The sequence below is a fragment of the Leguminivora glycinivorella genome, chromosome 5, assembly GCF_023078275.1.
Source record: "Leguminivora glycinivorella isolate SPB_JAAS2020 chromosome 5, LegGlyc_1.1, whole genome shotgun sequence".
Lineage (NCBI taxonomy): Eukaryota > Metazoa > Arthropoda > Insecta > Lepidoptera > Tortricidae > Leguminivora > Leguminivora glycinivorella.
In genome coordinates, this window is record NC_062975.1 from 12,478,760 (window position 1) to 12,506,671 (window position 27,912).

Genomic DNA, 27,912 nt, shown 5'->3' on the forward strand with positions numbered 1-27,912 from the left:
ATAATATCACTAGGAACCACTAAAAATCAACAAATAAATTAACTTTTTAACAAAAAATAAAACCGCCTTCAAAAATAAGCGCGTTACAAAACACGGAGAAACTAAAAAGCAAAAAATAATAAACCTTTGAATTCAGATTTCTTATCGTATTGCAATAATCTAAACATCCAAATTATAAACAAATCAATTATTTTTGGAGTCGGTACCAGCCTGTGTATGTTTGGGTGGGGCAAACAGGCAATAGCAAGGCGACGAACAGGTCTGGTACCGACTACAAAAATAATTGATTTGTTTATAATTTGGATTTTTTGTTATGTATTTATACATATATCTACTCACTTCACTTCTTACACCTCCGAAGATATACCAGTTTTTCATCATTAATCCATTGGTCTTCAATAGATATCCCTGGGACGAACACTAGTTAACAAAAAACTTGATTCGTGTTTCGAACTCGACCATCGAGTTCAAAATGGTTGCGCAAAAAATTGAAATAAAATAGAAGCAGTTGGAATATTTGTTCATTAATTTCATTATGTATGTGACGTAGTAATTTAATAATCGTTCTTCCTGTCTAGTACAATTAATGCTCTTAAAACGCGTTCAATTTATTGTTTTCGGTTCTGAAATATGTAACTTCAAAATTGTGCCTAGCCGGAAAGACCGGCATAATTAAAATAAGAGTAAGGCACCTTTTTTAGGCTTTATGGTAAATAAGTCGAGTTTAAACGGGTGTTGTAGGTTCAGTTTAAATTATAAGTTTCGGCTTTGCTTTTGTCTGGACCTGAAAAAAGAAGGTTAAGTATCAACCTCATTTACGGGACATATGACGGTCTTGCCTTATAAATAGAGAAATGCTGATATGTTGAAAATATCAACGTTATTTGTTTTAATATCTATCACATTACACCCTGTTATTACAGAATTTAACAATGAACATGATTTTGATACTTATTTCCATATGAAATTACGCGACAACGAGCACTAGACGGTCTTTCCTTACTCAGCGCACCTAGTTCACCTAATTAATCCAAAGTTACAAAATCAGATATTGTGTTCCAAGTATTTCCCTCTATAACTTTTATTGACCATTCGCTGCTTGTCCTATAAGTATATATTATATACTTACATTTATTACACTTATTATTTTGCTTAAAAATAACAATTTAGTTTATATGACAAGTTAATATTATTAATAAAAGTTGTTAAATACTGCGTTGTTATAGTCGGACCAAAAGATGTTTCATGTTAATTGATGTAAGTTATAAAAACCTAATTGCATTTTTTGTCTAAATATCTCACTTAAACTATGTCGGTTAAGGTATATTTTATACACTGTCTCTGTCTCTTTTATACTGTGACTATACCTGTTTTTACTATTTTCATACAAATATTTTTACTGTTTAAAAATGGCCTGTAAAAACGAACACTTCTTTAAATACAATTAATCAGCTCTTGTCAAGTGCCACTGGGTCGATCAACCTTTTCTTTTCGTTGTTACTCGTACTTCAGTAGGTACCGTTAACCAGGGGAAATTACTGACAATATTATAAAAGTAACGTTCTTGATTTATTCAAATTATTTAATGGAATAAAATTGAAAAAAAAACAAGAACATGAAAACGATAAAAAATATACTTGACATCAATGTGACCCAAGTAGATACCAACATCTTAACGGCAACTACGAGGGCTGGCTGATAAGTCACCGAAGTGAGTAATTAAAAAAAATATAATTAAAAAAGTTGTAATGTCATTCTAATCTTTAGGCTTTTACGTAAATAACAAGGCAATATTAGGTTCTTATAAATTGAATAATTATATATTCGAGAGACCTAAAGAAAAGCTATATTGATTTTCATGAAAATGGAAAAATCCGAAGTGCGTGCGGTAATTAAGTATTATGTTTTGAAAGGTAAAACTGCAACACAAATAAAAACCAAACTGGACCGCGTTTTGGGCTCTTCTTCGCCATCTTTAAGCACAGTTCACACTTGGGTTACCGACTTCAGACGTGGTCGGCAGAGCTGTACAGATGCTCCCCGCAGCGGACGGCCTATAGAGGTAACGACATCGGAAATTATCAACAAGGTAAAAAAAAATGTACTAGATGATCGTCGTGTGAAATTGGTGGAAATAGCAGAGATGGTGAACATTTCAAAGGAACGTGTTTTTAACATTTTGCATCAACATTTGGAAATGAACAAGCTTTGTGCACGTTGGGTGCCGCGTCTCTTGACAGACGAGCAAAAACAAACCCGCAAGGATGTTTCGGACAAGTGTTTGGAGAAGTACAGGCATAATCCTAAGGAGTTTTTACGTCGATACATAACGGTTGACGAGACGTGGATCCACCACTACACGCCAGAAACAAAAGAGCAGTCTAGGCAGTGGACCAATCGGGGTGAACCTGCCCCTAAGAAAGCGAAAACGGTTTTGTCCGCCGGTAAAGTAATGGGTACCGTATTTTGGGATTGCAAAGGAGTAGTTTTTGTGGATTATCTTCAAAAGGGAAAAACAATAAACGCCCAATATTATGCCGATCTGCTACAAAGCCTCCACAACGCAATTCAAGAAAAAAGGCCTCACTAAAAAAGGAAAAAATTTTGCTCCATCAGGATAACGCCCCTGTTCACACAGCCAAAGTTGCAATGGCTAAAATCGAGGAGTTGCACATCGAATTGTTACCCCATCCCCCGTATTCACCAGACTTGGCCCCTTGCGACTTCCATCTGTTCCCGAACCTCAAAAAGTGGCTAGGCGGACAAAAATTTTCTTCGAATACTGAAGTCATAGACGCTGTTAATAGGTATTTTGAGGGACTTGAAGAGTCATTTTTTAAAAATGGGATAATGGCCTTGGAGAGACGTTGGACTAAGTGCGTAGACTTAGAAGGGACCTACGTTGAAAAATAAAATATCACATTTAGATATATTGTCTTATTTCTGTGCCGTTTCGGATACTTATCAACCGACCCTCGTAACACAGAAAAAGTTGATTGTCCCAAAAACAACGAAATAATAAACTTATTGGCTTAAGACACAAGCTCATTTCTACGTAACTACATATATATCTAGATGTACTTAGGTACCTACACCTACTTACCTGAACAGTTTAGATTTTTGTAATAAATGTAATAATTAACAGTTCATCGCAGATACTACTATAATACCAAACTAAATTTTGAATTGCGTTTTCATTAGCATCTGCTAGATTCTTTCTCCGTGTCTGATGTCTACACTTAACATGAGTAATGCTTAAAACGCTCCTTTTACTCTTCAAAATGGTGCAGACTTAAATATTGAATGGCAATAATATTATAGTAGTTGCTAGAGATTTCGTCTAAGTAGAAACCCTGGATTTAAGGTGCTTGTACCTTAATGATTATGATGTAAACGAGTTTAAAGATACTTAGGTAACCAGACTACTTTTTCTCTAATGTCAAAGTAAAATGCAATTTCTTGAATTATTTTATAAAATAATCGAAATACAATGTCTTCAAGTACATATCCGACTAAAAATATATTTATTTTGTTTATCCTATTTCCTAATGCAGAAGAATAGACGATTTTAAATTAAATATGTAGGTACTTAGTTATAAATGAAGTGATGTATCTAAGGTAACTGAATGCGTACCATAATTGTATCTAGTCCATAATACCTACGCTCTAGCAGTAGTTTAGAAGTAGAACTCGCCTCATTACAGTCATTACTTATTCACAAAGAAGCTTGGCTAGGATAAAAGTGTTGCAACATTTGGCTTTACACGGTAGTCTGTTTGTACTTTGTACATAATTATATATTCTTAATAATGTTGTTTTGTTATATTTATTGTGGGTTGCGAATGTTTGTTGACCAAACCGAGATAATGATCTAGTTCGTAAGTAACGTAATTGAGCTAAAAGTTGCTTTTTACGAACTAATCTTTAATTTCCCCAACGATGCTTAGAAAAAATAATAATTCTTATATTTTTAAATCAATCTTGTGACACTTCTAACTAAAGCATACAGAAAATAAAACAGAACTTATAAAATTATCTTGTTTTCTTTCCATCATATCCAAATATTTCTCGATCTGCTTATCCCTATTAAACACACGTACATTACTATGTTATATCGCATATCGCTTATATTTAGGTACCTTTTTATCCACGATAGTGATACCTAGTGGCCCAGACGGTATTCCAGCTATCGTGCTCAAAACATGTGCCCCAGAGTTGTCACCAGTTTTGACGCGCCTGTTTAGGCTTTCTCTTAATACGGGTTTTGTTCCCGAGACGTGGAAGCTTGCCAATGTGCAACCAGTCCCTAAGAAAGGGAGTCGTGCCGACCCATCGAATTATAGGCCCATCGCAATCACCTCCATACTCTGTAAGATTATGGAGCGTGTATTGAACACCAAGCTTCTGGCGTATCTCGAAGGTAACGATCTCCTCAGTGACCAGCAGTACGGGTTTCGTCGTAACCGCTCCACCGGGGACCTTCTGATTTACGCCACCCACCTTTGGGGTGAAGCCATCGAAAGGCATGGTGAGGCTTTGGCTGTGTCCCTCGACATTTCCAAGGCCTTCGATAGGGTTTGGCATGACAGCCTTATTGCCAAGCTTTCCGCATACGGGCTCCCTCCTGGCCTGCGCGCTTGGATCACTGATTTTCTGAGGAACCGATCCATTCGAGTAGTCGTTGATGGCTGCTCGTCCGATCTTATGGAGATTACTGCCGGGGTTCCTCAGGGGTCAGTTCTCTCCGCGACTCTCTTCTTGCTGCATATCAATGATCTGCTCAAGCCCGGTATCTTGGGGTATGCAGACGACAGCACAGTCACGGTGAGATATTTGTCCGATGCACGGGCCAGTGCCAGTGTAACCCAATCCCTTAGAGAAGGTATGTTGGAGGAAACGAACTCGACTCTGAAAGCTGTATCCGATTGGGGCCAGGCCAACTTAGTCGAGTTCAATGCCTCAAAAACGCAGGCGTGTCTCTTCTCCGCCAAACGGAGTCAGTTCACCCTGGCTCCTACTTTCCGGAATGTATCCGTGGCAGTAACGGACCGCCTAGAGTTACTCGGGCTAACGCTCAACTCAAACCTGAACTTCGGTTCTACTATTGAGTCCAAGGCTAAAACTGCAGCAAAAAAACTTGGCATCCTTTTTAAAGTGAGGCGGTATTTCTCGTCGGAGCAACTTCTCTCCTTATACAAGGCGCAAGTTCGCTCGTGTATGGAATACTGCTGCCACTTGTGGGACGGCTCTGCCAAATACCAGTTGGCAGCCTTGGACTCAATAGAACGTCGAGCTCGAAGACTCATTGGCGACGTTCCGGCAGGCAAGGCAGGATTACAAAGCCTCGAGCATCGCCGTCGAGTTGCGTCCTTGTCCGTCTTCTACCGGATACATTCTGGAGAGTGTGCACAGGAACTGCATGACCTGGTTCCTCCTTCCCCGTTCCATCACCGGACAACCAGGCGCGGGGAGCGGTTTCACCCTTACGTTGTCGACCTACCTTTCATTCGCACGAAGAGGTTTGCCTCTTCTTTCCTAATGCGAACTGCTAAGGAATGGAACATGCTCCCCTCATCTGTATTCCCGGGCGAATACAATCTGGGTGAATTCAAGTCAAGAGTGAATAGGCTGTTACTGAACCAGTGAGCTACAACCTCGGCCTTGTCGTCACTTTCCATCAGGTGCGACTAAGGTCAATCACTGGCCAGTTTATAATAAAAAAAAAAAAAAAAAAAAAACCTATAAGTCTCTGATGCTACTGATCAGTTTCTGCGAATTTTTTTAACAGTAGTCACGTCACTTTATACCAATGGAATCCCTAGGATTTGCATCATTTAGCGGACATTACGATCTGCCGCTGGCATTGTTGCTTGGAATAAGGACGCTCTGACATGTTATTCGTATGAAGTTACAAGAAAATAGCGCCCTTACCGCGAGCGACGATGTGAAATCTTCATCCAATGTGGTCCTCAAATTCATACCTTATAAGTATAGGCAAACTTTGATGTTCATACCTATTCGCAAGGCTAACGTAGGTAACGTAAGCAGAACTTCTAGTATGGGGTGCGTGTGTGTGTATGTGTAATATAAAATAAGTACAAAAATATATTGACTAGGACTTTATTACAGTATAAATGTTTTGAAAAAATACCTATCATTAAAAACAAGAAATCAGCGAGTTACATCATTCGTTTAGATATTAATAAAGTGTCTAAATAAAAAACGAATTGATATTTTGATGGTAAAGTTATAAGTGTCTTCTGAAATTATCAGAAATGAAATGACCTACTTTAAATTTGCATGCTATTCCAAGCAGGGTATGGTTGAACTATATTTTATTGTACATCTATGTAAACCCATATTCAGCAAATAAAGAAATACAAATACAAATGCTGCAAAAAATTGTCTTAATTTTAATCTGTTTGGAAATTGACAACGTTGGATTATAAATTCTATGGTGCATCTAAGTCTACCGAATGCGTTGCTTATTACGCAGTGTAGTCGATTCCGTATTTACGTATTGCTAGCTGCTCCTGCGTCATGCCTGCCTCTCATTCACACTATACGATTACCCTTCTAGACGCCATCCCCCAAGCAAAAAAAAAAAAGATCAGTCAGGGAATTTTTCCCGAGAACGGTACAAAAACATTTCCCACTTAGGGAATTTTCCCGGGAACGGCACAAATGGCACAAGTGGCACAACACTACGCCACCCCGCGTGCCCGAAATATGCACGAATATCGAATAAGGCACAAATCGCATATTTAAATAAACTATAAGAACTATACAAACGCACGAGCGACGTTTTCAATAGATCTTAGCGCACCTTTAAGAAAATGATGATGAACTAAACATAGGTAGGTAACATGTCGTTGGAAGTTGGAAGCCAGCCTATTTTTTTAATAAACTTAATTTTGTGAAAAAATATAAAATACAAATGCAAAAACGAACATCTTACACTAAAAATTTCATTAATAAAACCTAGTCATTATTATTTACATAATTATCACTGGTAAAAAGCCAACATAAATAACTATTCATATTCATTAAAAAATATCACAGAGTTAGTCGAACATATTTTTTAAATTATAATGTACATCTATCTTATTCTACAAGACAGGCCCATAGCTAAAACGGTAATAATAAAAGTACCTGCATTGGTCCAGCGCCAGATCAGTTCAAAATAACGATTTTGGCGCCCCTTGGACGTGGCTAAGTTCGAATTTGATGAATGGGGCCTGGCCTCCCTTCCCTCCACCCCCAAATCTGGTTCTGCATTCGTGGAAGGAAGAAACAATGTTCCTAGTTGGTCTGATTTGACTTATATCCCACTATTTCCTAATCTCTCATTATGGCCCTGTGCAATGGTACCTCGATACCCACAAAACTTTTAGTTCTACAATTCGGTTCATGCACTTTAAAAGGCATCACCACCCCCATCATTTAATCTTGTCATCCCTTGATTTCTTTTTCTAACTCCAGAGTCCATTGTAGACAGTTCAAAATCATGATTGTTAGATTTATAATCTTGCAATCGTCCAGTACTAGAAGACCTCTTTAAAGAAGTTGCTGGTGCGGATCCATTTGTGACATGTAGAGGTCTTGTAGGTTGAGTTTTAGGGATTTGAGAACTTGAATTATTAACTTGTGCACTAGTAAGTGCTTTCGTACATACATCTAATCCTATCTAGAGTGGCTCCGCTTATTCGGTCTCCACCACCATCTATGCTGGGTGAATGATTACTGCTTACATTACTCATTTTACTCCTACCACGTCTTTCATTCACACCAATGCTAAATAAACCACATAGGAAACTAAGATTAAAAGGAATGTTAAGTATATAGGTAAAAACTATCATTACAAGAAGTACAATTAATATAACAGTAAAAGCAACAGTTAAGAAACCTGTCATTATCACATTCAGGGGAAACCACATGCCACCTGAAAAAAGGAAAATTACAAAGTTTAGTAAGCTGAAATTTAGCTGCATTTCGAATACGAGAAAACTAGTAACCAAGCCCGTGCCCGTGTGGTGACGGGTTAAGAATTTCACCACCCCCTTTCTTCCCGTGGGTGTCGTAGAAGGCGACTGTGGGATATGGGTTAAATTGTGGCGTAGGCGAGAGGCTGGCAACCTGTCACTGCAATGTCACAGTTTCGTTTTCTTTCAATCCCTTATTTGCCAAGAGTGGCACTGAAACTTGAGTAGTTTCATGTGCTCTGCCTACCCCTTCATGGGATACAGGCGTGATTGTATGTATGTATGTATGTATGTAACCAAGTTCAAACGTAACATTATTTGCGAAATGGAGATTTAAATATCAGAACTGATAGCATGGTAGCGCGATAAACGATTTAACGGTAGGGTGTCCTTTTCGCACTATTTGTAAGTGCGGTAGGGGCGGCCGTGACGTTTTATCATTTACCGCGCGACCATGCTTACCTGCCAAAATGGAAAACAAAAAATAAATAAAATTAAAAGTATTAAAACTAAATTTTAATTATTTATCTCAAACAAGAGAGAAACAAAAATAAGTAAAATGAGACACTTTCAGAGAATGAGAAATAAAAATTGTTATTCTGCCTTTCGTTCTTTTTTATTTAATTATAAAGACAGTGTAAGTAAACATAAAATATAAATAAATAAATATTATAAGGACATTCACACACAAATTGACTGAGTCCCACTGTAAGCTCAAGAAGGCTTGTGTTGCAGGTACTCAGACAACGATATAAATAATATACAAATACTTATATACATAGAAAACATCCATGACTCAGGAACAAATACCTGTGCTCATCACACAAATAAATGCCCTTACCGGGATTCGAACCCGGGGCCGCGGCGTAAGTAATAATAAATATGTTTTTACCTGTTATCCCATGTATTATAGTCTGCACTGTAGCACTTATAGTGATCATGGGCTCAGATATAATAGTAGTAAACATCCTCACACCAATTTTCAACGGGTTCATATATTTTAAGAACTTGATAGGGTCTGGAGGTGGCACATCACATGTGGACGACCAGAAATACCATTTGCATTTATTGATTGCTGACATGTAGCGGTCAAATTCATGTTGCTCTGCCTCCTGTAATCAAACAATACCATGACAAGGTGCCTATAGCAAACTAAAAGTCTGCTTTAACATGTTATGAAGGTACAAGCAAATCTCAACCTTTAACAGCTAACAACAAGTGTTAACTTGTATTCGGAGTGCATATGGAGAGTAGTTTTCGACACACCGCGCGGAGTGAAGTTTGTTAGAAGAGTTATTACTGCTTTATACTGTGGTGTTAACTTTACAAATATTTTTTGTAGATATGAGAATGTTTCCCGAGTCATTATTCCACACATAGTAGTTAAATGTCTGTAGACCCATTTTTTGCATTCTTGAAAGAAGTCATATTCTATTAAAAAAAAACCGGCCAAGTGCGAGTCGGACTCGCCCACCGAGGGTTCCGTACAAACTTTCTTTCAAACTACCTAGTAAAAATAATCTCATATTTTCATATAACTCTAATGACTTGACTAGAAGACAAAAGTATAGGCACTAATGAGTATTATAGTGTATAGCGCCATCTCCCGGTCAATTTGCTAACTAATTTGCGCGACCTGGTTTTTCAGGGATAATTCTTTATAATGTTAACCGATTTAAACAGTTATTACTTTATTGGACAAAAGATGGTTTACGTAACATCTCGTATTAATTTTAAGTACGATATACATCCGCAAGGGTGGGTAAATTGAAAGTAAAAATCTGAAAAGTTTTTTGTGAATTAAAAAAAAAGTATTCAAAATACAAACACAATTATATTTTTCCTGTAATATATAGCATAAAACCAATGTTTACTAAAATTTTCATAATTTTTCGTTGGTAAACTTCGGAGATAAGGGGGGGGGAACGGTATTTTTTTTTACGTTTTCCTTCAAAATTCTTTTTTTTTCCACAACAAAAAAATAAAAAAAATAGTTTATTTACGTTCAATTTGAGCTCTTTCCAACGATACCCCACTTGACCTAGTAACTTGAAATTTACAGTTTGCCCCCTTTCATTTTGGCCATTTTCTACAATTAAAATTAATATATTTAAAAAAATTATACTTTCTATTTGTAGAGGTTTACAATGAAATGAAATGAAATGAAATGAAATGAAATGAAATGAAATGAAATGAAATGAAATATTTATTTTCCAAGTAGGCATATTACAATGCGCTTATGAACGTCAAACAAAACTACGCCGGCTCTAACCCTACGCCTCAGCCTCGAGAAGATTTCAGTCCCCCCTCAGTTGGAGGAGGGTATCCACTATGGGACCGGCAAGAAACTCGGCGGGCCACTTCTTTTCAAAACATTACATCTTATATTTAACATGCATTAAAAAAAAACAAGATACAATTTAATAAGCAAAAGTATTCATAAAAAAAATATTAACACAAGAAATTATACAAAGTACAAAGCTATTATGATTATTAATAAGAGATTTTAGAGATGTATAGAGTCTCTAAGTGTCAAAGTACATCTAAAAAAATTATACATGAAGAAAAAAACCGAATAACTAAAATAACTTTAGAGTTGTAAAAGACTCTTGTTGTCTTAAGCAAAGGAAAAAAAAAATATATGTATACTTAATCTACTTTTTCCTTGGAGATGTATATGGTCTCCAAGAGTCAGAAAGAAAAATAAACAAACAAGGACCGAACAGAGTGCCTCAACGTAATCTCATTCAAAATTAATGTTACATAGAATAGCATAGCCCCTATTAGCTGAAACAGACCGGTCTTCACAAACAGCACCCGTTCACGAATATGGCGCGCATCTCAGCCATCGCCTCCCTCAACCTTCATTCGGGAAGGTGGCGACCCGATCAACGACGTCACCGTAAGCAAAGACTTTTTAGCGAGCATGACATGTTCAAGCTGTCCGGGCTGTATTAAATATTCCAATAATAAGTGAATACGGTATACCTAGATGTAAGACACAACATTCCGTGCTTGTATGTTACATAGTTTAAATTGACTTAATTGAAAACAAGATCTTGGGAGATGTAAAAGGTCCCCACAGTCAATTATAATTAATGGGATATAATAAAAAATAAAAATTTGGAGGTGTAAAGGTTCTCCAAGTGTCAAAAGAACTAGAAATAGAAAAAAAAAATGCGTATGAAATACAAATTTCACGTCAAGAGACTGTTAAGCTAGCAATCTCCAACTAATTCTACAGAATACATAACTAGTATGTACTCAACAAGTCAATATATATATATACCAAATTATAATTATACAATAATAAGGATCAATAATTTAAACAGCCAGTAGCAACAGCGCCTTAAGCATGACACAATGTCTCCCCGGGACACTGCTAGCAAAACTATGACAGATTTTGAGCCTGGATAGTCGGCCATGGTGTAGTATCTCCCAGGTAATCATCAATTTTGTAGTACCCCTTTTTGAGAAGTGCACTTTTTATGTACTTCTTGAATGAAGTAAAGGGCAGATCCCATGCCTCTAAGGGTACCTTATTATAAAATGTTACACAGTTTCCCAGGAACGATTTCTTCACTTTCTGTAGACGAAACTTGGAAACCGCTAGCTTATGTTTGTTCCGTGTATTATAACTATGAATATCTGACAGTTTCTTAAAGGACTCTATATTCTTATGAGTATACATTATCACATCTAGTATGTATTGTGAAGCTACTGTAAGGATGTCTATCTCCTTAAAGCGTTCCTTCAGTGAGTCACGTGACGCCATGTTGTAGATAGATCGTATTGCCCGTTTCTGGAGAACGAAGATGGTTTGAATATCTGCTGCTTTTCCCCAGGCCAATATGCCGTAAGACATAACACTATGAAAGTAACTGAAATAAACTAGGCGAGCTGTCTCCACATCAGTTAATTGCCTAATTCTCCTTACGGCATACGCGGCAGAGCTCAACCTTTTTGCTAGGGCAGATATATGAGGACCCCATTGCAGATTGCAATTTAAAGTAAGACCAAGAAAGAGCGTATTCTCGACAAAGTCCAGGTTTTCGCCATTCAGCGTGATGGTAGTATCTGTCTTCCTTACATTGGGTAAAGAGAATTTAACACATTTCGTCTTCTTGGCATTAAGGAGCAAGTTATTTGCTGTAAACCATTCTAGTACCTCCTTCAAAGTTTCATTCACATGGCTATAGTCACTCAGTTGCCTATCAACTTTGAAAATTAGTGAAGTATCATCAGCAAATAAGACTATCTCACATTTGTTCTTTACAAGACATGGCAAATCATTTATATACACAAGGAAAAGAAAAGGTCCCAGAATAGAACCCTGTGGTACTCCAAGCTTTACAGTTGTACCGTTAGATTCAGTACCATTTACAACCACTTTCTGGGTTCTTTCGTTTAAGTAAGATTCAACAAGCTGTAAAGCTTTAGAGGATAGACCGTAGTGCTTCAGCTTGTGTAGTAGTGTGTCGTGCTCCACACAATCGAAAGCTTTGGAGAGATCGCAGAAAATACCGATAGCATCTAACGAGAGTTCCCAGGCATCGTATATGTGCTTGATTAGCACAGAGGCAGCATCTGTCGTCGAACGACCTCGTGTAAAACCAAATTGCTGATGCTGAAGTAATCCATTCGTGTTAAAATGTCGAAGCAACTGGTTCAATATAATTTTCTCAAACACTTTGCTGAGAACGGGAAGTATGGAAATTGGTCTAAAATTTCCAAGGTCATCCTTGCTGCCTGATTTAAACAGAGGAATAACCTTACTATACTTCATCAGATTGGGAAACACACATTCCCTAACACAAGCGTTAAACACATCGGCTAGATAAGGTGCCACGACGTCAATAATTGAATACACGACTTTCACAGATATCCCCCAAATGTCCTCACTGTTTTTAACTTTTAAGGACTTGAAAGTTTTAATAATCTCTTCGGGGTCAGTAAATTGGAAATATAATTCCATGCTGCATTTCTTAACATTGTAATTGTCCAAGTAGAGACCTGCCTTAACTACAGAGGAGTTTAAATTCCGTGTAGTATCAGTGGCTATGTTGGTGAAAAAGTGTTGAAAGGCGCCAGCAACATCGTCGTCTGCAGACAATACTTGGTCTTGAACTTTTAGTGTGTAATGGCCATCACGGGGTTTCGTCTTCCCGGTTTCAGCGTTTATCATATTCCAGGTAGCTTTTATTTTATTGTCTGCCGACCTGACCTTCTTGCTTAAGAATGCAGACTTAGCCGCGGCGCAAACTTTCTTAAACACTTTTGAATACCTCCTTACATATTCAGTAAAATTTTCATCATGGTTAAAATTCCTCATTTCATACAGGTCATACAATCTCTTCCTGCTTCTGTGGATACCGACGGTGGCCCAGTCACTAAACTTTGACTTCAATTGGCCTTGCTGTACAGTCTTCGTCTTAAAAATATTCTTGTGGACGTCGTGGATGACAACTGGATGAAAACAATCAATCAAACGTCGTGGATGAAAACAATGTTCACAACTATTCCAAATTTCAAGTTGATAGCATTAGTAGTTCTCGAGATATTTAGGAATGTGACAGACGGACAGACAGACGGACAGAGTCGCACCATAAGGGTTCCTGTTGTACCTTTTTGGTACGGAACCCTAAAAACTGAAAAAGTATCAATATATGTAGTAATTTTTCTAAAGACAAAGTAAAATGGGGAACTTGCCTTATAAGAAACAAATACTTCATATAAATATAGTGCAATAAAAACAATAATCTTGAAGTGTCTATGGGACATATGATTCCACAACCACATCATTGCACCAGCAGCTGCTAGTATTCCCAATGCCGTTGTGATTTCCATCTGAAATTATAACATATTATATTATTATTATTTAATAAGCAGGCAGGCAGTTAAAAAACTGATATAGCCTGTATCCAGTGATCATTATGACAGTAATCATAGCCAAGCTACTATAACTAAATATACTATAAGTTTGATAAAAAGAAAGTAAAGAAATGCATTTATGAATGATATGTCCAAATATATAAATTCATACAACTGTAACTTTAGGGCTGACCGTTAGTGCATAGAAGTAAAAAATAGGTACCTCAGGGGATTAGAGGGGGTGAGGGGTAAGTGTCCCCATGTGCAGCTATCCCCTCATCATTTCACTCAGCGCTAAAGTTACGTGGCATCACTTGTACACATTTCTTAATCATAGCAATTGATTTAGCAAATATAAGAAAAATAGAATTAAAAAAAATGATACCTTATATTCCACCAAATAAAATTGGATATAATCATTCCAAGCCATAACTATTCTTTCCGAAACACTAGGCTTGTAAATGGCATTTTCAACATATCCCACTGAGCGACGGAATATTTCTTCTGATAGAGATACACTAGGGTTGAGGTAATCATTTAAAGTGACCCATTGGCTCTCATCAAACCGCATTTGAACTGAAACATCACTGAGTTGTCTTCGTTTTTCTGTAAAATATTTAAGTATTTATTGGTAATATAAGCTAACCATAATGATAAACAAGTAGGTGTTCATAATTCATAATTCATAATTCATAATTCATAATTCTTTATTCGCATTTAAAAAGTGTTAACATGATAGGTCTTACATAAATTGTGTGTACCAACTTTTTAGCTGTGTTTTGGCAGCATGCAAATTATACAATAACTATAAATAAATAATAATAAATAAAAATAAAATAAAAAGCCTTTTATTTCCTGTTATTATATACAATGAAATCTTTGCTATTTGTTAGTAATTGTTAGTTTTTTTTTCTCTAGTTCTAATTTAGTTTTTTGTTAGTGATTACATTTATATTTTAAGTAAGTTTACAATTAAATATTTTTTTTTTTTTTTTTTTTACAAACAGGAACCCCTTAGGTGAAGGCCTCTTCCAAAGCTAGCCATTTTTGTCGGTCTTGAGCAATTTTTTGCCAGTTTGGTCCGGCGATTTTTTTGATGTCCTCATCCCAGCGTGCATTTGGTTTTCCTTGTCGGCGCTTTCCAGCAGGACCTTTCCATGTCGTAACTGATTTCGTCCATCTGTGGTCCTTTAGGCGCGCTACGTGTCCAGCCCATCTCCATTTTAATTTCCTTGCCTGGCTGAGAGCATCCATTGTTTTTGTTTTAGCTCTTATTATGCTGTGTCTTATTTTGTATATCTTTTTCAGATTTAGCATGCTGCGTTCCATGCCTCTCTGACATGTAATTATCTTGTTTTTGGCCTTATCGCTGAAATTCCAAGTTTGGCATCCGTATATTAAACTGATTCTAGAGATTCTATCTAGATTTCAACCTAGAACCTGCGCCCCTTTGGAACACCTGTCCAATTGCTTTGACCAACTTAGTGTCACGGAGCCACAGAAAATTTTCAGGAACATAAAGTATACGCAAACGCCCACTCATCGTAGTTTTCACGGTCCTTCAACTTCGATACATTCGCGGTAAAATTTGAAGCCATTATTTAAACAAATGAACACTACACTAACTGAACAATAATTCTGGATTAATCTGATCGTCTTTACTGTATTTTTAGTGAAAATATGCACTGGGACACATAACCTAATAAAACTCGTGTTGACAGTTGCTAACGGACTGATTTATTATACTATTTAATGGCCGCTACCAGAGATGGCAGCACTAGTATACAAGGTAGATTTTGTTACAATTTTAACATCGAACTATTTCTGGATATAACAAAAGTAATGTGTCTCTGATCTAGATAAAATTTTCACACGCATGAGATTTGAGATGGAACAACAGACAGAAACGATTTATCAACGAGTGATCGATTCTTTAAATGTAGAATTAAAAGAAATGGAGGAAAAACAAAAAGAAAGCAACGAAAAAATAGAGACCCTGGAAAATAAAATTTCTTTTTTGGAAAGTAAAGAGAGACAGCGAAATATAATCATCCATGGGCTGAACGTGGAACATTGGGAGAAGGAACAAAAAGTCATCGAATTCATCAAAAATGACATGGGCATCAATCTGCAGAAGGAAGAGATACAATTCAGTCGACGATTAGGGAGAACAAACCAGAGCCCAATACTAATAAATTTAACATCCCAGTCAAAAAGAAATTTCATATTGAAGAATAGGAAAAATTTAAAACAGAAGGATATATATATAACTGAAGATTTTCCAAAAGAAGTGCTAGAAGAGAGAAAAGCACTGAAAGAGAAAATGATAGAAGAGCAGAGAAAAGGAAATGTAGCATTTCTCAGATATAATAAACTAATTGTAAAAGAAAAATCTGGAAATAAGAAAAGAGGTCTTTCACACTCTCCGCAGCAAGAAAACGCTTCCACTTCCTCCCAACAAGGGCCGGCAAAAGTGTATAAACCGGACACACCAAATACACTCTTAATACGACAGACAGCGGACAAACAAATTATAAGGCCGGGTACACTTAACATTGAGCGAAACGAAAACATACCAAAAAACTACAAAACGTCACTGACAGCAGAAAACAAAAAATAAAACCACGAAAAAAGGAAAACTACATAAACAGCAAAGCAAACCCTCCCCCAAGCCGACTGGTCATCGTGGGGGAAAAAGACCAAAACCTTCCAAAGGCACAAACCACAAAATGTCCAAAACACAAAGAAAACTATGAGAAACATTTAAACATAATAACCTACAATGTTAGAACTCTATCAACCCATGCAAGACTTATCGAACTTACAGAAGCCCTGGAAAACATTAATTATGATATCATAGGATTGTCAGAAGTGCGACGAGTAGGAAATGAAATAAACGAATATCAAGATTTAATTTTTTGTCACACAGGCCACACGCCTGGTAAATATGGAGTTGGATTCATTATAAAACCTTATCTCAAACAATACATAGAAAGCTACATTGGAATATCAGAGCGAGTTGCTCTACTGAACATGAGCTTTCCAGAAAAACGGATTTCTTTAATACAGGTATATGCACCTACCGAGGCCGCATCCGAAGAAGAGGTCGACTCCTTCTATGGTACCATAAATAATGCAATCAACGCTGCACACAAAGATTATATACTAATGGGAGATTTAAATGCAAAAATTGGGCAACCCGCAGCAAATGAATCTCTAGTGACAAAACAATATGGATATGGAAACAGAAACACCAGAGGACAAAGACTTGTCGAGTTTGCCCTAGAAAACAAACTCGCAATCATTAACACTTTCTACAAGAAAAAACCAAAACTCAGATGGACCTGGCGTTCTCCAAACGGACAGTACAAAAACGAAATAGATTTTATACTCTCAAACCGACCAGAAATATTTAAAAATATAGGAACCATAAATATAAATTACCCATCAGACCACAGACCACTCCGAACATTAATATCGCTCAGAGTTCCGACTAAAAGTAGAGCTCGTTTCCAGAACAAACAGTACAATCCTCTAAAAAATGACGAAGAAATACTAATTTATAAAGAAAGCTTAGAAAAACACATAACTGCCCAAGTAGAAAATAAACAAAACGATACCGTGCAAGCCCTATATGACAAATTGATACACGCGATCCAGAGCAGTCTACAAAGCAGTCAAAGCACATCCAAAACAAACTACCCATCTACGAAGCAAAACATTTTTTCAGAACGCACAAAAAACCTGATGAAAAGGAAACAAGACCTACAAAAAAACGAAAAATAAAACCCGAACAATGAAAAACGAACTTAAAGCTTTATATAAACTCACCAGTAAGTACATAAAATTAGACTACCAGAAACACAGAACTACTACACTTGAAAGACATTTAGAACTAAAAGGCAGCTTAAAAAAAGGATACAACGAACTGAAAATAAAGAAGACGTGGATAGAAGGTCTAAATAACGCAAAGGAAACAAAATATGACCGCAAAGAGATCATTAACATCGCAACAGATTTCTATCAAACTTTATATGCTAAAAACAAAGTGCATGAAATACAATTTCCTAGCCAAATAACTGTAACAGATAAAATGAAGTCAAATGTAGCCCCAATAGATCAAAAAGAAATGATAAATGCTATAAATAAATTGAAATTAGATAAAAGCCCAGGATCTGACAATATCACAAATGAAGCTATAAAGACAGCCAAGGAAATTTTAACGGAACCTATACTAAACCTATTTAACAAAATACTAGATACATTTGAAACGCCGTCACAATGGTCAGAATCTAATATAATTTTACTATACAAAAAAGGAAACCACAAAGATATTAACAATTATAGGCCCATCAGTTTACTGCCAACTACATACAAACTTTTCTCCACAATCATTAATCAAAGAATAAAAGTAACTCTGGATAAGAAGCAACCAATAGAACAAGCCGGCTTCAGAAAGGGCTTCTCGACCATAGATCACATTCACAGCCTAGAACAAATCATTGAGAAATATCAAGAATTTCGACGACCACTTTACATCGTGTTCATTGATTATCAAAAGGCTTTTGATACTGTTTCTCATGACTGCATATGGAATACCTTAAATGCTCAGGAGGTAGAGCCAGAATACATAAGTATAATAAGAAATTTATATTCCAAGAGCACCAGCAAAATAAAGTTAGATAATATTGGTCCAAGTTTTCCAGTAGAAAGAGGAGTACGTCAGGGAGACCCCTGTCCCCAACTATCTTCATAGCCATATTAGAAAACATTATTTGCAAACTAGAATGGAAAAACAAAGGTTTATTTATCCAAGGCAAGTATCTAAGCCATCTCAGGTTTGCAGATGATCTGGTGTTACTAGCAGAATCAGCATGTAGTCTTCAATCTATGATAGCAACTCTACACAATGCTAGTAAACAAGTAGGCCTTGAGATAAATATAAACAAAACCAAAACCATGTCAAACTTTAAAAAAATTGATATAATTTTAGACAGCAGACCATTAGAATATGTAGACCATTATATATATTTGGGAAAAATGATTGGCTTCAACCATAACAACAATGAACTGGAAATAGAGAGGAGAGTCAAAAGCACATGGGGCAAGTACTGGAACTATAAAGAAATATTTAAAAGTGAAATGCCTATATCGTTAAAAAAGAAAAAAAAGAAAAAAAAAAAAAAAAAAAAAAAAAAAGAAAGTTATGGACACTTGCCTAATCCCCAGTTTAATACAATAACTAAAACTACATTAAAAATTAACTTAATTACTTAACTTATTATTAAACTAAGGTATACAATATGTACAATATTTACAGCATATCTTACTCTGTTGATACTTCCCCATTACTATCCACAAATTCTTTAATCGAGTAGAACAGTTTTGCCATTAGCCATTTGAATAGTGCATTTTTAAATTTATTGCATGGTAGGTCTGTTATATCCTGTGGTAACTTATTATAAATCGTGACACACATAGAATAACAGTTACTTTTAAAAGCGGCAGTTCTTTGTTGTTTAGGTACAACAAGTCTGTTGGTATTCCTAGTATTTCTAGGGAACACTTCCTTGGCAGTCTTAAACAAGTTTACATTTAATTTCACAAATTTACATACTTCAAAAATATAGAGACAAGGTAGAGGAAGAACATTTAATTCGGGGAACAGAGGTTTACAAGATGTCATCTGGCCTACTCCACATATGGCACGAATACATTTTTTTTGGCAGATGAAAGCCCTTTGTACATCAACCCCATTCCCCCACACGATTAGTCCATACCGAAGAACCGACTCCACATAGCCGTGATAGGCCATCAGGGCCGTTTTTCTATCGGTCGTTGTGCGCAGTCTATGCATGACAAACACAAATCTGTTTATTTTATTACATATATGTTCAATATGGCCATTCCATTTTAAATCAGCGTTAACAATCAAGCCCAAGAATTTTATAAGATTATCATTTTTCAAGGTATGTCCATTATAGTTAATATTCAATGTCAAGTTATTAAAATTCATATAATTAGTTTTAGATATATTGATTTGCATATTGTTATGTTGCATCCAATTAATTACTTCAGTTATAGTGTTGTTTACATTACATTCATGATCAATTACAGTTTCTGTCTTAATATTTGTAACAACAATCGAGATGTCGTCAGCAAACAAAATACATTTGTGAGACGTCACCTTCGGCAAATCATTGATGTACATTATAAATAGTAGTGGGCCTAAGACACTACCTTGAGGAACTCCAAAGCGGTTGAATTTATATTCCGATTTGAATACTTCGGTCTCCTGCAAGCTATTCACCCGCTTAATTTCTACACATTGCTGTCTATCTTCCAGATAAGATCTTATCCAATGTAATGCCGGTCCTCTAATGCCGTAACTCTCTAGTTTGGCCAAGAGTAAGTCATGAGCAACAAAGTCAAACGTTTGGACATATCGAAAAATAGGGCAGTAGTGAAACTACTGTCATCGCGGTGAGTGGAAATCTCACTTATCATGTTAAAAACTGCGAGTGTAGTAGACTTACATTTTTGGAAACCATGCTGTTCCGGTACAATAGCATTAAATTTATGTATGTAAAATTTATGTTGTAAAAATTATGTCTGTACATTTTGCTAGACAAGTTAAAACTTACTTTATATTGTCCTCCTTTTAATATAATGGCTAGCATTCGTTTAAAAAACCAGTCTCTCATCCCAGTACTTGCAGATTCCGTAGTCCTAACCTGTGGCAAAGACATCCTCAGATCAGGTGTAACATCAATATTCTCCCGTTGTGGAAGTATTGCGTCATTTTTGTTGTGCCACGGGTCCGGTCCCTCTTGTTGTGCACTTTCAAGAGGGTAACAATATATACAAATTGTTATTAACAATATTAGCTTCATTTTTAATAAAATTATCTGATTGCATGCGATTTTATTCAAATGAGTTTATTTTTTGAAATGACGTTTGTTTACTTTGTTTAGTTTACTGACGTACGTACTTGATGTGACATTAGTGACATATGTTCGTTTTGGGTATGGAGATTAGAAATATAAGGAGCGAAAGCTTTAAGTATCAGAAGTGCACATATAAAAGAAAAGATAGGTGGCGCTGCAATAGCAGGGAGATAAGGGTTTGACAATCTCTTAGCCTTCTCGGTAGTGACCCCGCCTACGGAGCAAGAGGTCCCGGGTTCAAATCCTGATGAGATCTTTTTTATTTTTTTCTACTAATATTTTTCTTGATTTTTTTTTATTTTTTTAATGTCTAAAAATATTTTTAATTAGAAATTTCATTCGCAAGACTTACAACATTACCTAAAGGTGCGTTTAAACGGCGCGTGTTAGCACGATCTTACGCGAGCCGAGCCGTCCGTGTAGATGCGGCTCGGCTCAATACGAACGCGAGCCTGTGCGTTTACACGGCGCGAGGTAGCACGATCCTACGCGAGCCGAGCCGTCCGTGTAGATACGAACGAAAGCCTATTATATTGTTGCGATTTTTGTGACCGAGATGTTTTGGGTTCCATATTGATGGTTCTTCTTCATATAATTCAATAAAGCTTTGAATCATATCATTGCTCCACTCCATAATTCGAACACATGAAAACGCCGATAAGTAAATTTATAGTTTAAAAAACTCTAGAAAAACACGCTTTTATAAATGCACGTAAAAGCCAAAAATAAATTATGGATCGTTCAAGTGTAAGATTCATGAAAATAACATGTTAAGATTTGGTGGAATTTATGTTCTGGGAGTATAGATCTTGCATTATTTATCTGTAAAACCGTATGTTATTCATAATTATTTTGAGTCATTGTGTAAACAACCGCACTGTCTTAACAATAGAGATCAATGTTATTAGCAGAAGATATCAAAGTCTAGTCTATGCAATTGTTGTAAGTGTTGCTTTTAAAAAAAATAGATACTATTGCAAATGTTTAATTAATTCAATAAATTAGATTTATATTAATTTAAGCATATTTATAATATTGTTAATGATGCTAGTTTACTTTATTATGAGTTTAGGCAATTTCATTGACAACAAGAATTAAAAAGGTTAGACACCTTTTTAATTAAAAAGTAAGTTGGCGTTGGCGCCAATTAAGATTATAAAAAAGTTACGTTGGATATATTTGTCACTATTGATCTTGTAATTTTCATTTGATTGTATCGATACAACTATTGTTAACAATTAAATAATTTTAAGTAATAGAGACTCACGTTTTTATTTGGAACTTACTTCACAAGTTGTCTATTTCTGGGATGAAGAGTAAACTATGTGCTTTTAATTATAATATTTGATTGTAAAAGCGTGGGGCGCTGCAGTCGTGCTGCAAGTCCAGTTAGCGCGCCAATCTGTGTAAACTGCTTCTCGTAATATAGTTTAACTTGATTTCTCAGCAAGTTATACAAAAAGATTTTCCTGTTACAGCGCCCCACGCTTTTACAATCAAATATTATAATTAAAAGCACAGAGTTTACTCTTCATCCCAGAAATAGAGACAACTTGAACGATCCATAATTTATTTTTGGCTTTTACGTGCATTTATTTATAAAAGCGTGTTTTTCTAGAGTTTTTTAAACTATAAATTTATTTTATACTTTTTAGTCGTTAATAATGAAATATCTTTAAAATTTAAACATAAATTTATTCCAAGTAGGCGAATTTCGCAAGCCATTTGTGGCTAACACGTATTGCTACTTAATAATAATTAATACCACCTGATGTATAGGTACCAAGCTTATCGCAATAAAGTTTTTCATTCATTCATTTAATTTTAATTTTAATTTCAATTTCTATTTTATTGAGCCCACATTCTCTCCATCTCCGCCAGTGTGTCTGTATTGCATGGTGTTTTACCTGTCAGCTTTAGAACAATCTAGCTCTTCTATCTGGAGAGCACTAAGTAATTTTACTCTACTCAGGGCCACATGAGCCTGTCCAACCGCAAAAGTAAGGGACCCTAAATACACCACTGCATAGTGCCTTGCATCTTGTGCACGGTAGATGCCCAACTTGAAATCACTAGGAGTCAATGCCGGCCAGTGCCGGCCTGTGCAATCGATTAGGGTTGTGTGGGTTGGTTGAGCGAATTTGAGTTTCGGCAGGTTTGGGAAGAAATTTTAGTATGTAGGGAAAAAATCGCGATCGCGAGCGTAGCGAGCGCGAAATTATTTTCATAGTGCTGCGCTAATTTGAAGATTAATGCAATACGGAACTTAAGGATTTCATCTTACTCTGTAAGAGGATAGAGACAAAGGGTTGAATTTTCTCAGTCGCGCTCTAGTATATTTACGTTGGGTTGAACCTGGATATGGAACGTGGACGCGACATTTTGCTAAGCAACTAAAAGACTGATAGTGGCTCTGGGAACTGTAGACCTTCGCGACATGCTTAGCAGTAGCGTGGCGTGAAATTTTTCGTTGATAAAGACACCCACCCCCCCCACCCCCCACCTTATTTTCGCTCTTAAGGGTCGCAAGAAAACCCACACCCACCTTTTTTATATCGAGCCCCTCTTACTTTTGCTCTTAAGGGTCGCAACAAAACCCTTAACCAACTTATTTTAAATACTACGTTGATATTTATTTAGGCAATCATGGTCGCGCGATAAATGATAAAACAGCAGGCCGTCCCTATCGATGCCCGATGTTTTATCGTTTATCGCGCGACCATGATTGCCTGGCTGGGCTGCATATTTAAGGGTCACAAAAAGACCCTAACCTGACTTAGTTTAGATATACTGATTCGGTCTTTCCTTTTTCCGCTCATAAGGGTCGCAAGAAAACCCTAACCTAGCTTAGGCCTCGCTTCGCTTCGGTCAATAATAGGTTTGTTATAACGTTGAAAACGTAACGTTCGAAGTTCATTACGTGGCCTTTCTCACAAGCGCAAACAGAACTATGATACGATATGCCATCATGGAATGCCAGTGCCTATCTTCGGGCTTCATTATCAGACCTTGAAACCTAATCGTGGTCAAAGTTCATTATAAGACTTTTCTAAGAAACCCAAAAACAGTTATGATAAGAAGTTCCATCATGTAAGAGTTTTGAATGATTCACGGTTATTTTCATTAGACTTATATTGACCGGGATATAGACCGTTTTCCGTGATCATGAATATCATGATGCATGCAACTGTGTCGAAATATCGGGAGCTCGACAAAAATCAAAAAGGTAATCACGGTTCCATCATGTAGTTCCAGTTCATATCTTCCGGCTCCAACATCAGACCTTGAAACCTAATCGTAGTCAAAGTTCATTACAATACTTTTCTAAGAAACCCAAAAACAGCTTTGATACGATGTTCCATCATGTAGTTCCAGTTCATATCTTCCGGCTCCATCATCAGACTTTGAAACCTAATCGTAGTCAAAGTTTATTACAAGACTTTTCTAAGAAACCCAAAAACAGCTTTCATACGATGTTCCATCATGTAGTTCCAGTTCATATCTTCCGGCTCCATCATCAGACTTTGAAACCTAATCGTAGTCAAAGTTCATTACAAGACTTTTCTAAGAAACCCAAAAACAGCTATGATACGATGTTCCATCATGTAGTTCCAGTTCATATCTTCCGGCTCCATCATCAGACTTTGAAACCTAATCTTAGTCAAAGTTCATTACAAGACTTTTCTAAGAAACCCAAAAACAGCTATGATACGATGTTCCATCATGTAGTTCCAGTTCATATCTTCCGGCTCCATCATCAGATCAGTTCAACAGTACCATATTATTGTATTGTCATCAGAACTGCATACAGCTGCCAATTTTCATTACGCTACGATCCTTGGAAGATGGTTAAATTAGCCTCCGTAGATTCCACATAGTTACATACACGACGACCTAATAAAAGCGTGTTAAAAACTTAAAACTCGACTTCCGTCGTCGCGCGCTTTGTACCATCTGTTTAGACGGCGCGTATTAACACGAGCCGAGCCGAAGATGGCGCGCGCGCCTTTGATCCGTGTCGAAAAATAAGAAGGGCTTAAATTAACATTTGTCTGAATAAAACAATAAATAAACACAAATAAAAATACACAAAAAGAAAATTAATGTATAAAAAAAACAAAAAGCAAAAAGATCGCTGTCAGAATCGAACCCGAGAACATCTGCGTACGAAGCCAGCGCACTACCACGGGACTACGTCTTGACTTGCTCAGTCTGACGAAATCAGCCTAGAGAAAAGAACGTCTAATGTCATGTCACATCGCTGATCATTGAGCGAGACATGCGCTCCAAGCGGAGAGATTTGTAACTGCAATTACAAGGCCTCAGCCGGTCATTTTTGCGATTGTTGTACTTCGACAGATGTTCCTCCTTTATACTTCTATTCTCCCTGGTTTTGGGGATATCCGTATCCTGCAAAATAAATCATTTGTCATTCCAGCAAACGTAAAAAAAATCGAAAACCCGGTTTTTATACAAGACTGCCAGCGTTTTAAAGATGTACTTAAATAGGTCGAAAGTGTTTAAGTTACACTTTTTTCCGCTGTATATCTATCTTGGAAGTATAATAAATTGAATTAGGGCCTTTGAGAGCGTTCAAAAGCAATAGATATTAAATTTGCAATACATGCGGTAATTTATACTAATATTCCATTTGAAAACTGATTCAACAATTTATAATCAATTAGAAAATTCCACGTTTAATTATACTGCTTAAATAGAATACGCGAATACTTTTTTTGATGTTGACTTTGTCAATTTTGACATTGACAATGACAGTTTAATTAAAAGCGGCGAGAATTAGACTAGACTGCAGAAGCAGAAAAGGAATAATTATCATTTATCCTCATACATACAAATAATTTAAGTAACGAAATGTCTTCAATTGATTTTGATCCATCTATAAAACTGTGCTTAAAGCACTTACACTCCAGCGCCTCAGATTCAACAGAGCAACTCCGGCTAACTCTGGACGATATCATTCGTCAGACTTATGGCAGTGCGAAAACCTTGGCGAATACATTGCCTAAGAAGTATTTGAATGAGGAGAAGTTGGAATCGCCTCGGATGGCGAAGCATAAGAGTGAGAAGGCGTCTAGTTCGAAGACTGTGCCGATACCGCAGCAGAGTCCTCAGCAGCTGCAGATTCCGGAGCGGGAGAATGATGACGGGTCGGTGATGGACGGGGAGCTGGCGTTCGACCTGCTGGAGGAGGACCTCACGTGCGCGGTGTGCCGCCAGATCGCCGTGCAGGCGGGGAACAGGCTCGTGGAGTGTGAGGCTTGCCATGCGCTGTATCATCAGGTAATTTTTTTTCTTTATACTGCATTATTATGATATTTAGTAAAGCAGCCTGTAAAATGTTAGACTATTCTGAGATATAAGAACAATTTTGTCACTGTAAAGGAAAAATAAAGTAGTAGGAATTTGTCACCATGACTGAATTTGAAAATCTAGTGCAAAGTTTTTAAAAATTTAAATATTAAACAATTGAAAAGTTTCCTTTAAAAAAAGCATTTTAATTTTAAGTACCATCATCATCATCTTTCTTTGACATCAATTATAATGTTGTAAATTTGTTCCAGGATTGCCACAAACCTGTAATCAGCGACAATGATGTCAGTGCAAGTTGGCAGTGTGCATCCTGCCTCGCATCCCAAGGTTTCGTCACAAGTTACACCAAGATATCATCAGCCTCTAAGTCGCCCACGCATGTCTCTGGATCCACTACTCCAGTTAAGATCTCTTCAGGAAGTTCCTCATCTAAGGTTGTCACTCCTAATATAAATATTATCTCGGCTGACAAACGACTGCAGATTATGAAGAAGAAAGCGGCAAAGCAACATGAAAAGAAGAAACACAAGTGAAGCAGTTTGTATTTGTATTCCCTGAATGCGTGTAAAGTAGTGGTAAGATCTTTGTGCGCAATTAATATTATGTACATAGAATTAAGCAAATTAAGGACTCATTAAGTATTAATATACATTTGAAAAATACAGTTGTTTTTAACTTTACATGACACATCTTTAATGGCTATAGCCATTTAGATACCTAGAACCATTCATTAACAATGTAAGATGCATTAGGGCCATTTTATTCAAAGTTGTCCCCCCCGAAAAAAAGTTGATATGAAAATGAAACCGATAGAAATTTATTAAAAGCTATTTTTATAGATTCTTTAATAAATAAATTTATATAAAATATAGAAGGTTCACTTGACTTTTAAGTAATTAATGAAAAAAATATGTTTTTGTTGAGTTGAGGAAAAGCGAGTGTTCTGTTACGCAACCAAATTTAATCGCATATAATATAAATATAAAAGGTTTGGGAATTTTACAATATGTTTATTATTCATTCTAAAATAACAAATGAAGAAATTACACTTTCATTTTCACATAAATGTGGACTAAGTACTATTTTTTTAAACCCATATACATATATATCCGTTCCGTTACTTTCAGTACAAAAAAGAGGAGAATTTTTAAGATTACTATACTGTTTCACAAGTTTATAGGATGCCATCACTTGTAATCAATAGTTTAAACGTTACTATTTCAACATAAAATAACGGAAACGTAGTTTTATAACAAATTGTATTTAATTTTTGCAAATAAAACTATTTGAAACATGGGACAGTAACGGATCTGACTGTATGGGTAACGGATGAAAGCTAAGGTCTCGTCTACACTTGAACGTGGGTACCTAAGACTTCCAAAGCATATCGCGCATAATGACTAAAACAACCGGAGTGTGTAATCCGTGATTGATTACCATATTTTAGATGAGTTAGTTTTAATCCCATACGTTTTTCTTTTATTTCCCGCAATCAAATTAAACTAAAACATCACATTAAAACCACATGAATACCGCTTTATACTTCCATTCCGATACGTTTTTCTTTCCGCCTATACGAAACCAACGATCTAGTATCGGATCGGAAGTAACGGAATGCTACCTCCGGCGATATTTTATTTAATTATTTATTAAATAATCACAAATCTTCTTTTTAATTGGCTTATTTGGTTTCAATATTAGTGCTTTGTTTTTTAGGAATCGATGTTAAAAGGTTGCATATTACGTATTTACCAGCAAATTTGGTTTCGGAAGGTGGAATG

The 27,912-nt window shown here is 36.4% G+C and overlaps 2 protein-coding genes across 2 annotated transcripts; one reads left to right on the forward strand and one right to left on the reverse strand.

Annotated features, from left to right (window-relative positions):
- Nucleotides 1-6,106: 6,106 nt before the first annotated feature.
- LOC125226031 lies at nt 6,107-20,828 on the reverse strand. The gene is made up of 5 exons (XM_048129854.1): nt 20,498-20,828; nt 14,239-14,459; nt 13,692-13,829; nt 8,875-9,094; nt 6,107-7,942 (listed from the first exon to the last, which is right to left on the reverse strand). Exons 2-5 carry the CDS (start codon nt 14,422-14,424, stop codon nt 7,653-7,655), a joined length of 834 nt encoding a protein of 277 aa, XP_047985811.1. The 5' UTR covers nt 14,425-14,459; nt 20,498-20,828; the 3' UTR covers nt 6,107-7,652.
- A 4,753-nt stretch (nt 20,829-25,581) lies between these two features.
- Nucleotides 25,582-26,797, forward strand: LOC125226034 (integrator complex subunit 12-like). Its single transcript, XM_048129858.1, has 2 exons — nt 25,582-26,101; nt 26,383-26,797. Exons 1-2 carry the CDS (start codon nt 25,673-25,675, stop codon nt 26,662-26,664), a joined length of 711 nt encoding a protein of 236 aa, XP_047985815.1. The 5' UTR covers nt 25,582-25,672; the 3' UTR covers nt 26,665-26,797.
- The last annotated feature ends 1,115 nt before the right edge of the window (nt 26,798-27,912 follow it).

What these genes read in the sequence shown, in the direction of transcription:
- LOC125226034 (XM_048129858.1), top strand. Translation starts at nt 25,673, where the DNA reads ATGTCTTCAATTGATTTTGATCCATCTATAAAACTGTGCTTAAAGCAC. An exon ending in GCCATGCGCTGTATCATCAG is followed by an intron (nt 26,102 to 26,382) that starts GTAATTTTTTTT and finishes AATTTGTTCCAG; the next exon opens with GATTGCCACAAACCTGTAAT.
- LOC125226031 (XM_048129854.1), bottom strand. Translation starts at nt 14,424, where the DNA reads ATGCGGTTTGATGAGAGCCAATGGGTCACTTTAAATGATTACCTCAAC. An exon ending in TTTATTTGGTGGAATATAAG is followed by an intron (nt 13,830 to 14,238) that starts GTATCATTTTTT and finishes TTATAATTTCAG; the next exon opens with ATGGAAATCACAACGGCATT. An exon ending in TATAATACATGGGATAACAG is followed by an intron (nt 7,943 to 8,874) that starts GTAAAAACATAT and finishes TCCTTTTTTCAG; the next exon opens with GTGGCATGTGGTTTCCCCTG.